Below are 12,376 nucleotides of genomic sequence, written 5' to 3'. Positions count from 1 at the left end.
CCCAAGGCTCTCTGTGAGAGAGGGAGGTGGGGTGGGGTGGGATGGGATGGGATGGTCCTGTGCGAAGATGGCAGCTCTGCCCCTCAGTGAGGCTGAGGCCGTGGTGCTGCTGTGTCCAGCGGTTTCAGTGGCACATGGAGAGAAAATGTTTCAAATCCATTTTGTATTAGGCTAAGATGGTGTGTTGTGATTTAGGTGAAATTAGCTCTGAATAAAACTGTGCTGGAATGGAAAATACTTTTAAGTCCTTTAGTATGTTCCTGTGTTTATACAGCTGTATAAGGTGTCCAACCTGCTCTGAGTGATCCTGTGATCTGCAGCGCAGTTTGAAAGCTCTCAGCTTTAGGCCTTCTCTCCAATAATGAGTCCGATGGCTGAGTGCTGTGGAAAACATATTTGTGGTGCTACTAGAGGCAGCACCAACAACATTTATGGTGAGGAACTACATACTTTCCCGCTCTCCTAGGTATGTTTTGTTCAGATGTTGTGCTTCTACAAGGCTTTCATATGGCTGTGTAGAAGAGCATCCATTGATATGATGCAGCTTCAGCAGGGTGTAGTAAAAAGTCTGTAAGTGACTTCAGTATGGCTGGGATGTCATCCTTACTGCAAGTGATCCTAAAGGCTACAGGTTGACAGAAGAACATACTTAAATCTGACCAGCTTTGATAAATTTATAGAGGCAAACTTCCACTGTAACTGGGAGCCATCTCATAGATTAGAAATATGATAGAGATATTGTATACAAGTGCTGGTTCTGAATGATACAGATACCATGCAAAAATTCTGGATCGGAATGGAACAAGTTCTCTTCCTGCTTTAAGATCTACAGCCTGGTTATATAAAATATCATAATTTGCAGATGAAAAAACAGCTCTTTTTGGCATTTGTTTTTTGGGCAAATCTTGCAAAAACTGGACGTCTTTGCAAGTGAAGCTCTGTCATTCTGACAATAAAAATGTGACCTTCCTAGGTGAAATCAGTCAATGTATCTGATTTTTCCAAGAGATTGGAATTGTTTAGTTTTCAATGTGTAAAGCTCTCCATCTTTTGGCAAAATTATCAGGCCTTCACAGCAGAAAGTAACAGCTAAAAATTGCCTGAAAATACAACAGTCTGTCAACATGGCTGAGCATTCCCTGTTCAGCTTCTTAGTACAGGAGTTATTGTTGGAGTTAACTCTAACATCCCTTTGGACTACTCAGCATGCAAGATCTAAAGAGCACTGGTTTTTCATCTCGCCCTACAGCAATGTGATATACATTTGCTAACACACCCAAGTAATCTTTCTGTGTCACTGCTGGCAATTGTCAAACTTTAATTGGAAGCTTAAATTTTGAAGGAAAACAATTAAACTGTAATATTAAACTTCTGTTTTGTGTAACCAATACCTCAAACTCAGATTAACTCAGTGTCTGCTTCAGGATTTGTAGCAGGAGTGGCTGTAGCTATGTAATTCATGGTGTCCATATGTTAGGCTGTTACATCTCTACTTAGGGGCTGGCAGCTTTTTGAATGGTTTCTTGCTCAAATTTTCTCTGTAAGTAACAAAATTTAGTTACTGCACCACGGCTGTTCACGGTAACTTTGCTGGTGAAGTGCTGGGGGCAGGTGCACTCAGGTGCAGAAGTGGCAGTCTTTCCAAAAACACCTGCATGGAACGTGTTTCTTACTCACAGCATGATGCCTAACTGGCTAATAGATAGAAAATTACTGAATCCAGAGAGACTAAACTCAGTCTCCTGCTATCAGGGGTGATGGCATCCGACATCAGAGTGAAACTAAAGTACCAGCTCTGACATGGAAGGGCATAAGAGAATGTCATCTTTATGCCTAAAAAATATGCCAGCACTGAACAACCTGTTTAGAAAGGCTACAAAATCATACGCCCTCATGCTGAAATACAATGTTTAATTTGCCTTGTCCCAGAGAAGAGCCAGATCATCATGAAGTTTATGCTAACAATGTGTTCCTCTATATTTTTTAGTGTTCGAAGAATATTTTTCTTAGACCCAGACACACTGAAGCCAGAGTACAAATCAGCAGTTACACATGCCAACATATTAACGAGTCTGATTACTGGAATCAAGTGTATTCCGGCACCTCAGTTTCTGGCAGCTTCCATAACTGAAAGAACACTGCAGAAATTTTATTTCATCAGCTATGTGAGTTGCATTTCCTGTCCTGATAAACACACACTACAAAGTCCAAAAGCACTTCAAGTTATCAAATTGCCCTTGATTACTTAAGTCTTAATAATGTATCAACCTTTCATCATCCTGAAAATTTTTAAGGTATTTCAGGGCTGATCTTTTTCTCAAAAAAACAAAACCCCAACAGAACCCAAAACTATTTTTTGCTATTCTGTGGTAATTCCATTTAATTGTTGGATATCCATTGTATAATTCCTTACTTTCTATGCATTCCTTGGTACTCAACTACATATGGACTGAAACTTGAAATTAAAGCTTGTATATAAGAATTACATTATTACATCTATGTAAATTGATTTCACAGAAGAAATTAAGAGCCTCCAGGAGTTCTGTTAATCCTATTCACATTAAGTTTGCACTTACAGAAATAAGTTGAAACTCTGATAATATAGTTTCACTTCTGGGGAATATGTAACACAAAGCTAGGCCTTTGTTAGTTTATGAGCTGCCAAAATATCTGTGGTGCCATGTACAGTGCAAGTTCTATAGACAGGGTCCTTTGGAGATATGTGATAAACCACTGTTTGTTTGAAGGCTACAGCTAATGTAAGCATGAGCAAATTTATACTTACAGCAAGAAATCTGGCTTGGGACTGACACAGTGTGACATCAGTGAATGGTCTAGATTTGCAAACTCAGTGAATAATTGTAGCATGAGCTTCTTTACCATGAAGTGCACTGGTTCTTCCTGCAATCATTCACTACAAGGTTTGTGCTCACATGGTACTTTGACCTATGACATCCTCACTAAAATAGCCAAATAAGGAAAGGTAGTTTTTTTGTGAGTCACCATTCTTTTAGTGCCTTTTGTAGCTATTAACACTCAGTTGATTTTTTTCTGATCTTCAGCCAGAAGAAAGTATCCTGAGGACTGTTTTTCAATGCAGGTCCTGTTTTTCTCCTGCTCCAGGCAGAGACTGCTTTCTTTTATGGGTTCAGTAATAGTTAGCTCTGGAAGCAGTCTTTGAATTTTCCCTGATGTGGGCTGATGAGGAAAGACCAGTCCAGAGAAGCTGCCTGCATCATTCCTTGGGGCCAGGCAGCCTTTGGACTCTAGAAACTCTTGCAATATTTTCTTTTTAGCTTTGTACAAAGACCTTTCACCTGACTAAGACAGCTGGCGACAAATCTAGCATCCCCAGGGCATTCCTGAGTTTTCTTAGCTGAGGATAAGATGGATATATCTTACTTTTATATTTACTGAGCTTTCAAAAACTCCAGAATAGCAAACAAAGGCCTTCTTTACTATTACTATTAATTACTATTACTATTACTAATACTAATACTAATACTATTACTAATACTAATACTAATACTGTTATTACTATTACTATTATCCCGAGTCTTTTGGGATGTCACCTCTGTATTATTTCGTCTGTGTATAAAGAACCAAACAGAAATATACCTCACTATGAATAAAAAAGTAATATGTAGCATTAACCCCCAATATTTATGGCTTAATTATTCCTTACAAAGTATTCTGACTTCACATGACATGTAAGGATGTTTGAGATTTTAGCAGGTGTTAAATTCAAATTTACAGAATTGCAATTGGCTGATTTGAATGATTATTAATCCTGACTAGTTGGCTTCCTTAATTTTTCTATTAGTTTCTGATATCCTACATGAAGATGAGAGGATCTGCTCCTCAGCAAGTGTGAAAATTACCCCTAAATTACATACTCAAATCCATGCAGGTGATATTCCAATGCAGTACATGCTGTGGGTAGTTCTACACAATCCATATTTTTCCCTTTTACATCCTCAAATTGTAACATATTCCAAAAGAGGCAACGAAAATTTGTAGATCAACAAGTGAGAAGATTATGATGAGCTTAAACTGATCAAAGCTTCAGTAAATAAAGTTTTAAAATGGATTTTTTTTTCATTTAAGATTTCTTTAAAAAAACCCAAATCTGCAGTCAAAAGGGAAGAAAGAAGGGAACGTTAAAAGCTGCAGCTCAGTGCTGGGTTTTTGTTATTATCTCTAGGGTAATTGTAGCCTAAAGCACTGACGGACTGGGACAGCATTTTTTATCATATCCTCCCCCTGAATTCTGCTAATAAAAATCTCTACATTTAGCAGAAAGGAAAATGATTGCTCCTTTATATTAATTGAAGAGATGAGGGTGTAAGACAAAATTTATACTGAAAAGATACAGTAAATAATTGTAGACATGCTCCTAGTAACTAACAGCCAGTTGTGCGAGGCATCACTCATCATGACAAAGCCAAGATGAATTGCACACAAACCACATTTACAATTTTGTACTGTTTAATTATTTGAGTAATTTAAATTTTTATTCCCAGAAATCTGCTGATGCACCTGTCTTATCTGAAAGACATCTCAATATTCCATTGTTTAGACAGGTAGGAATAAGAGTAAAATATAGTTCTGAGCAAATACCTACTTCTCAGCTGTGAATAGATAGGGAACAAAGTTAGCTGTTCTGAAAATATAATTGCATTTTTATCACAATTGTCTCCCCTTCCTTCTGCATTTAAAATATGTCATAGTCTTAGGTGGCTTTTTTTTTACCCACAGGTATTCATGTCCTGTGGAGAAATCTGAAATAGCTGCTTTTGCTACCTTGATCTGAAGAACCTGAAATTGTGGATGGAGACAAGATAACTGCATTCAAGAAAGGTTTGGAAATCTTTTGTTTAATATTGTTCTTGTCCTCTCAACTGAAAAGAGAGATTTTGTTACTCAGTGCTGTTAAAAAAGTAGGGTCTGATCTAAACATGCTTCTGAAACTGAAAAGCTTAAAGTTCTTAGCATTGTGTATAGTCTGGTCCCTAAATTTTGGATGTGGATGGATTTCTTAATGAATTGTTATTGTTCTGGAATGCTGTGCAATTTTGTTGATCTTGTCCAGCTGAAAAAAATAATCAGGATATGCCAGAAGGTATGAGACTGTCTGACTTTGAAGCTTCCAAATTACAAAGGGTACCAACACTAAGGTGAAAGCAATGCCTTCTACAAATGTGTGAAAATCAGTTCATAAGCCAAAGGCTCTATATAGCAAAATTTTATAATATGTGTATTTCCAGAAGCTTCTGTGTACATGGTAATGTATAATACATCCAGAACCAGGAGAAGTTGGTCAGCATTTTCATAAACAAATTTCTGCATCTTTTGTGTCTATACTAGTAAACATAGGTTGGTTGAAGAACATAATCCAGGCTGAAGTTGGAGGTGAAAGTCATATTTAAAACTGTTCCCAGTATAGCATGTTGAATGCTTATAAAATTTGTCACTTTAATCATAAATGAAATTTTAGGGCAGATTGTAACTTAAAAGTTTGTACACTGAAAGGTATATACAAGACAGTCACTTTTAACTCTAGAATACCTTACTCTAGGCTACAATACTCCCCAGAAAAATCTGGTCTCAGATATTTGCCATATAGTCTACTGGAAATATAACATGTTCTTAATTTCAACTTTTAAATTATTTAAAATGAGTAGCATGGCTTATAGCTGACTACAAAATTGTGTACAACTGAGACAACAAACATGTGAGAGTCTTTTACTGTCTTTAATGCATTTTGGTTATCCTCTCTAAGTAAACTTTCTCTCTTCTTTCTCTTTGAATAGACTGAGCTTTCAGTGATTCCTGCAATCATTCTCACAAAAAAATGGCAAGAGCTGGAGTTGCATATGCAGCATATACAGCTTGCTTTTCTTGTAATCTGGCTTTATGTCATGTGTCCATGTCCTTATGGTCATGACAGACATGCTGTTGAGGCAAGCTCTCTGAGTGCAGCTTTTCAATGGATCTCCCTTTTGTGCTCTTAACTCATGTAGATTCATTTCACAGTGAAATCCTACAGTAATTGTTGTATTTGGAAGCTGAGTTATTTTCTCTTAGTTTGAAAGTAGTCAGAAATTACAGGCAGTCACAAAACTTTACAGATATCAGTAGCAAATGTGGCAAAAATATCTCTCTGTAGTAGACAGACACAGTAACTAGCAATGTAACAGGGAAACTCAGATGTGAGTTTAGTTCACCATCTTGAGGGTGTTTTTGAGACTGAAGATTATTCTTTCCAGAGCTGATTTTTGTATCGAAACAGTGCTTAAAACTGTAGTTCATACCTATTGTCTGATCTCAAATTTCTGGCTTAAAATTTCTGATTTGAAATTTCAGACCACAAAGCTGCTTTAACAATAAGCCTGAAAAACGTAAATGGGGGAATTTCTGTCCACCAGAAAACTGTGCAGAAGGATTTCCTGGGTGCTCCAGCAAATTAAGAGCATTGTAGCAGCCTAGACTAAAGGAATCCCCCATGTATCAGTGGTGATGAGAATCAAAAGGAGTCCTCGAGGTGTCTGCTTCCTCATTGCTTTCTGTTCCGTGTGTATCCTGCTTAGGTTTCAGCCTGCGCAGTTAATAAGATACACGGGAATGCATAAAATAATATCCCATTGAGAAACTGCATAGTCCAAATATGGACTTATATAAAGTGAATGGAAGTGGACAGAAATGGCACTCCCCCATATGTTAAATAAGGTAATGAAATAATTACACAAATCAATGTGGAATGGTGGAACAGGTGTGCTTACAACCCTGAGTTCAAGCCAGACAGTGAGCGATGCTGACAGGGAGGGCGTAGGATTATGTGAGGCCCTACGGATGTTAACAATAGTTGTGATAAATATTGAAGTACAGAAAAGCTGAACTGAATATTGAATCTCTTTGCTACAGCTAATTACAGGCTCAGGTGGAAGTCAGCAACAAGTTTCCCTTCTAATAGCTTGCCTACTTCAAGCCAAATAAATAAAGAATGAGATGCTGGGGGGGGGGAAGAAAAAAAACCTCGTGCTTTCCTGCTTGAAGTACAAGATTGTAAGAAATAGTATTTTTTTCTTGACTGAATGATAATATAATGTAAAATTGTTACCTACCTTAAGTTCTCTAAAGAAGATGCTACTCCTCGCCCACTCAACAATGGAGAAGAGGGTTTGGTCAGCCATTTTACACATAAGCCCGAATGTGTTGAGCTTCTCATGTTTGCTTCTGTTGGCTTGCTCTTGCTGCAGATATGCCATGATTTTAGCTTGGACTTGTGGCTCATCAGGCTCACATTTCAGGAGTTCCAATATCAGATGTGGGATACTGGCTGGTGAGCTTGTTTGATAACTATCCATGTATGAGTAGCCCATTATTGACTCTGGTGAGCTGGTGTAAGGGTCAGGGTACTCGGACTTGATAGCACGGCTTGGAAAGTGGCCATAGGTTTGGTAGCCTTGCAAACTGCCGTGGGGCGGCATTGTCATGCTGATGGGAGAGGTCACAAAGGGACTCCTGTCATAGTCTGTAGGAGGCAAGGCAGTATGGTTCAGAGGTAGGCCTTTAGAAGCTGAATGGATGTTCTGGATTGCAGAGGATATTGTCAGGTCAGTTGGCATTGCTTGGATCACCTGAGTCATGGCTTCCAGTTTCAGTCCATTGGCTCGGATAAGAGCTTTCTTCTGCTGCTTCAATGCCCTGTCTCTCTTGTACATTGGTCCAAACTTGTTTCGACCGCCACGCATTCGGTCAGCTCGCACAGCTGTCAGGGGAAAGGAGGAAGTAAATCATTACTAACACTTGGAATTGACATTTGTAATCAAACAGATATTAGGAAGGAGCAGAAATGTAAAAATTTAACTCTTTTTTTTTTTCCAAATTCAGAGTTGCACTTTTGTTCCTAAGGAAAAGGATTTATTTTGACTTTAAAAATGTCAATTTTTTCTAGTGATTTAAATGTCACATGCATATATTACTAACAAAGAAGGACTTCTCTGTACATTGATTAGGACACAGGGACAAACACAATGGATGGCTACAGGAATTTCACACCTGCTATGGGATCATGTGGAAATCTCAATGTACATTTGGGTTTATATCAAGCTACTATGTCATTAAGAAACAAGGGCTGAAGTCCAGAATTTGTCTGAGACGTATCCAGCAGAGCACATTGTCTCATTATAATCATTCCATTACTGCCTTCCACCGCAGCAAAACATCTGAAATGTAAATTGTGAAATGTTCAGTAGTCACAAAGAGGAATACATTTCTCTTGGCAAAAGGGAAGCATTTCCTTTTGATGATTCTGTCCAGGTTGGTGTAAAACTTTGAGATTTCTAGTTAGCTGAGCTCTATGGAAATGTTTAGCTGCAGTTGGAATGTGCAGAGAGAAAGCTGTCAGCTTGCTGCCTTCTACGTGAAGATAGAAGTGAAACAGAAACTATTGACACTGTTCTGGCTTATAATATCTCTGGAATTAGAAATAATTAAAACAAATCCTACTTAACAGCTGCCTTGGGAGTCATACTGGTGGTCTCTGTCACCGCAGTCTCTGTCACCATGGGATATATGTGATGGACTAGTGAGGAGCTTTCACCAAGCCCACCTTGCCCAACGGCAATTAGATTGAAAGAGGAACCTTTGACAGCCTGGTGACATGTTGAGACTGCTGAGATTGCTGGAGGTTAAGTTCTTGAGCTTTTTATCTTAGGGATTAGTAGGACATTAAAAATTTATTATGAATGCTAGATACGCATAATACTGTACCTTATCACGTAAGGACTTTAACACTTTATGATTTTTTTGGTCCATGGTAATTTATGAACTCGACTTTTAAGGCTTTATATATCACTATCAGGGAAATACACATATAAATGTCACAAGTATTCACAATTAAGAGAACACATGTTCTTCCAATTTTCTAAACAGCGGAAAAGAAGTTGTATGGATGTGTAGATAAGAAAGCTAAAGTACATTTTCTGCAGTACCTTTAAAACTACAGGTGTTTTGTTTGAATTTGTAGGAAAAATGAGCTGCCAATACTACTTCTGAATGCTGACTTTTAACAAAATGCATGAAATTAATTTTATCACTAGTAAATGTAATTAATTTTAAATCTGTATACACAGTATCCCCACAGGTACTCTGCAATTAAAAGCTGTGAGCCAAATAGGATTAGGAAGTGCTTTTGTATACATCCCACTTAAATTTATGGTGAACTTTGTGTAATGACAGAAGAAAAAGTTTAGTCTTGTGTCATTGTCAGCAAGTGAGAGGAGTTGAAAGTAAGAGTAGACAAATGTATTTTATCCTTCTTCTTAATGCCAACAATGACAAAAGGATTCCACATGTCCTGTAATTGTACTGTTTGAATTTGGAAGCACATGCAATGATTCAGGATGTTTAGCGCAGTGTGTCAGTGCTAGCTCAGTCTTGTGGGCAAATACAACACTATTGAATCAATCAAACTGCAGGAGGCTGATTTTTCTGTTTATCTTCAGTTGTATCAACAGCCTCCCTTTGCCAGAGCCTGGTGACTGCCTCTTGTCCTTTCAGGTTCCCTTCATGGCTTACAGTTTTGCTCCTTGGCCTGATTTTTTTCTGGCTAAGCGTCTAGGGTGAATGTCACTTCATACAGTTGTAACAGTAAGGAATTTAAGAAATTGTCCTTGGTCAAGGAAAAATGCCATCTACTGTGCAATCTGAATTTTAATATTTTATATATCAAAGTTAGAATGAACCATGCATGATTCACAACTTCACGTTGATGATATTTTTGCATTTGGTTATCTGAAAGGGTATTGTACACTTTTCATTGTTCTCTGTAGATGACAAAGTGAAATGAAGTCAAAAAGTGTACTTCCAAATGCCTTATCCTCTTTCAATCACAACAGCCTCGCAGGTGCAGCATCACAAAAATATAGGACACAACTTTAGAGATTATTTGGCTCCTTAATCTCAAAGGCAGGTCAGTCTGAGAAAAACCCTTATTTTATCTGTTTCTTTTTGTTCTCCCTTTGGTTTTTTTACATATGAAGAATATATGTAAAAAAACCAAAACAACCCAACCCTAGATAAAATGCAAATAAAATCAGATCACTCTCTGTAGCAAATGAATAATTTAATTTCTAATCTGGACAGTTGTTTTATATTTAATCTAAATTAAGTCTTTTTTAAAAGCTGCAAAATTATTCAATCTACATCCATGAATTCACGAACTTGAAAAGCCTGAAATACCAAACTATATACTTATATGACAAAATGGATTATGGTTTTGACTGCTTCCTTGATGGTAGTAATCTACCATTTACTTATTAGATTTTTTTTATAAAGCAACAATTTCACTGACCATACAAAGTAACCTTTTGTTAACATTTCAAAGCCATAACTATATAACTTTTTAATATAAAATACAATGCATTAACATCTTATCCTATAATTTTATAGTATAGTTGAAGATATCAACAAGACTATAGCTCTTACCTTCCAATTTCATTCCAACACTTAGACATTTTTGAAATCGACAGTAAGGACATCGTTTTCGCTGTGTTTTGTCAATCTGGCAATTCTGATTTTCTATACATGTGTACCTTTTGTTATTCTGGACTGTTCGCTTAAAGAATCCCTGTATGATAGACACAAAAATTAGCCTGTTTTGCTTGAACGTGTGTTTCATTCAGCATTTCATGGAATTCATTGTACGATAATTTTCAGAAGCCATTCAAGAACTTACAAAGTTACATAGTTTATTTTAAATTAGCCAGCTGAGCCCAGGAGATAGCCACCAGATTGCAAAGGAGGTTTTCTTGTGTTAGTGCTATGTTTTAGAGACTTAATGTCAAAGCTTGGTGAGACTTTAAGGAGGCTGTAGCCTTCCATGCCTCTAACACCAGTGGCAGAAATAGTGACACTGACTGCTTCCTTTCGCATTCTTAAATCATTGCAGAATTATTAAAGTCTTCATTTTCAAGTAGTTTTACATGAAATAAGTAGTTGCAAAGATAAGAGTAGTACAGAGTACCTCTGGCTATTTTACATCCCAGTGGGGCATGCTGGAGGGATAGTACGTGCTTGTCATTCACTTCTCATTGATTGTTTTTTAGTGAAAATATAGTGGGCTTAGTTAATTTTTCCATGCAACCGAGTGTTTTAAATTGCATTGTTCTGGCAAAGGAACTTCACTTACATTGCACTGCTTAAGTAACTGCAAATACCCTTTAAAAATTTTTACATGAAAAATCTGACATAAATTCACAATTATTTAAACCTTATAGCACAATAGACCAACACAGGTATATTCATCTTTCTATATGTTAATTGGTTACTTGACTTTGTGTGTCAAAGTGACAGTTAGAGTTTGCATGAAAAAAGTGCATGGTCATTATAATCACAGAGATCGACATTGCAATTGTGAAGAATAAAAATAAAAATCTTAAGAAAGCTCCATTAGATTTTGCAAAGCTGATCTGCATGAAGGATAATCTTTCTACTTTATCTTCCAGAAAAAGAAATATAAATCAACTAAAACCAGTATTTAGCAGAGTTAGCAATGAAAGTTGTTCTAGAACTACATCACGACAGCAAAATACTAAAAAACAGTGACAAAAGTACAATGCAAAACAGTCCCAGTTATTTGCATTTGTGCAGAGGACTCTCTCAAAGAGACTTCTACATCCTAAAGCTTTTTGGTGGTTAATTATTTAACGTGAATGTATTAAGAAACATATAAAAAAAACCCCAAAATATTATACATCTGGTTTATTTATTATCCTTTTTTTCTGCTTGTTCTTTGAAACAGTTTTGCTCTACTTGTGTTTTTATGGACTGATTAGTACAGAACCTTGCAGCTTTCACAGGTGAGAAGTCCATAATGGTACCCAGACACTTTGTCTCCACAGACTGGACACAGCTCTTCAAGGTCTTCATCATAAGAGTAATTCACCATTTTAAACTGAGACACTGGGGAAAGGAGAAATAGCATATTCAATTAGAATTTACATTACTAACTCAAATATTCTGCAACTTTCTTATCTAGAGACAAAGCTTACTTAAACAAGCACACCACTGAAAAGAGGGAGAAAAAAGTTTTATTTAAAAAAACAAATTGCATGGAGACATTCAACTTCCCATCATCAGCAAATCTGCATGGTACTTAACAAGTGTAGTAAAATGCATCAGCTTCTAAGTTTTATGTTCTAAGTATTTATACTTATAGAGTGCCTTTAGTGCCTAGTCCTTATTTTATGGAATCACAAACTGAAAGAATTCATTTAAATCCGAAAATGATCAGGTGCAAGCTTTAAAAAAGCAGAACGAAAAGATTGTCACTTGTATATTGAAAGTAATTATTTTCCGTTAAAGTTTTCTT

General features: G+C 36.8%; 1 protein-coding gene across 1 annotated transcript in view; it reads right to left on the bottom strand.

Moving 5' to 3' along the window:
- The window catches only part of NR5A2 (nuclear receptor subfamily 5 group A member 2), an 84,326-nt gene that overhangs the window by 60,037 nt on the left and 11,913 nt on the right, over window positions 1-12,376 (bottom strand). Inside the window, exons 3-5 of the mRNA XM_064719892.1 lie at window positions 11,849-11,967; window positions 10,492-10,633; window positions 7,125-7,771 (exon numbers count right to left, since the gene is read on the bottom strand). Coding sequence (XP_064575962.1) covers window positions 7,125-7,771; window positions 10,492-10,633; window positions 11,849-11,967 — 908 coding nt within the window. The remainder of the gene's footprint in view (window positions 1-7,124; window positions 7,772-10,491; window positions 10,634-11,848; window positions 11,968-12,376) is intronic.

This window comes from Zonotrichia leucophrys, chromosome 8 (assembly GCF_028769735.1).
Source record: "Zonotrichia leucophrys gambelii isolate GWCS_2022_RI chromosome 8, RI_Zleu_2.0, whole genome shotgun sequence".
In the NCBI taxonomy this organism is placed as follows: Eukaryota; Metazoa; Chordata; class Aves; order Passeriformes; family Passerellidae; genus Zonotrichia; species Zonotrichia leucophrys.
The sequence above is the reverse complement of the archived record's forward strand: the minus strand, read 5'-3'. Positions and strand labels throughout refer to the sequence as shown.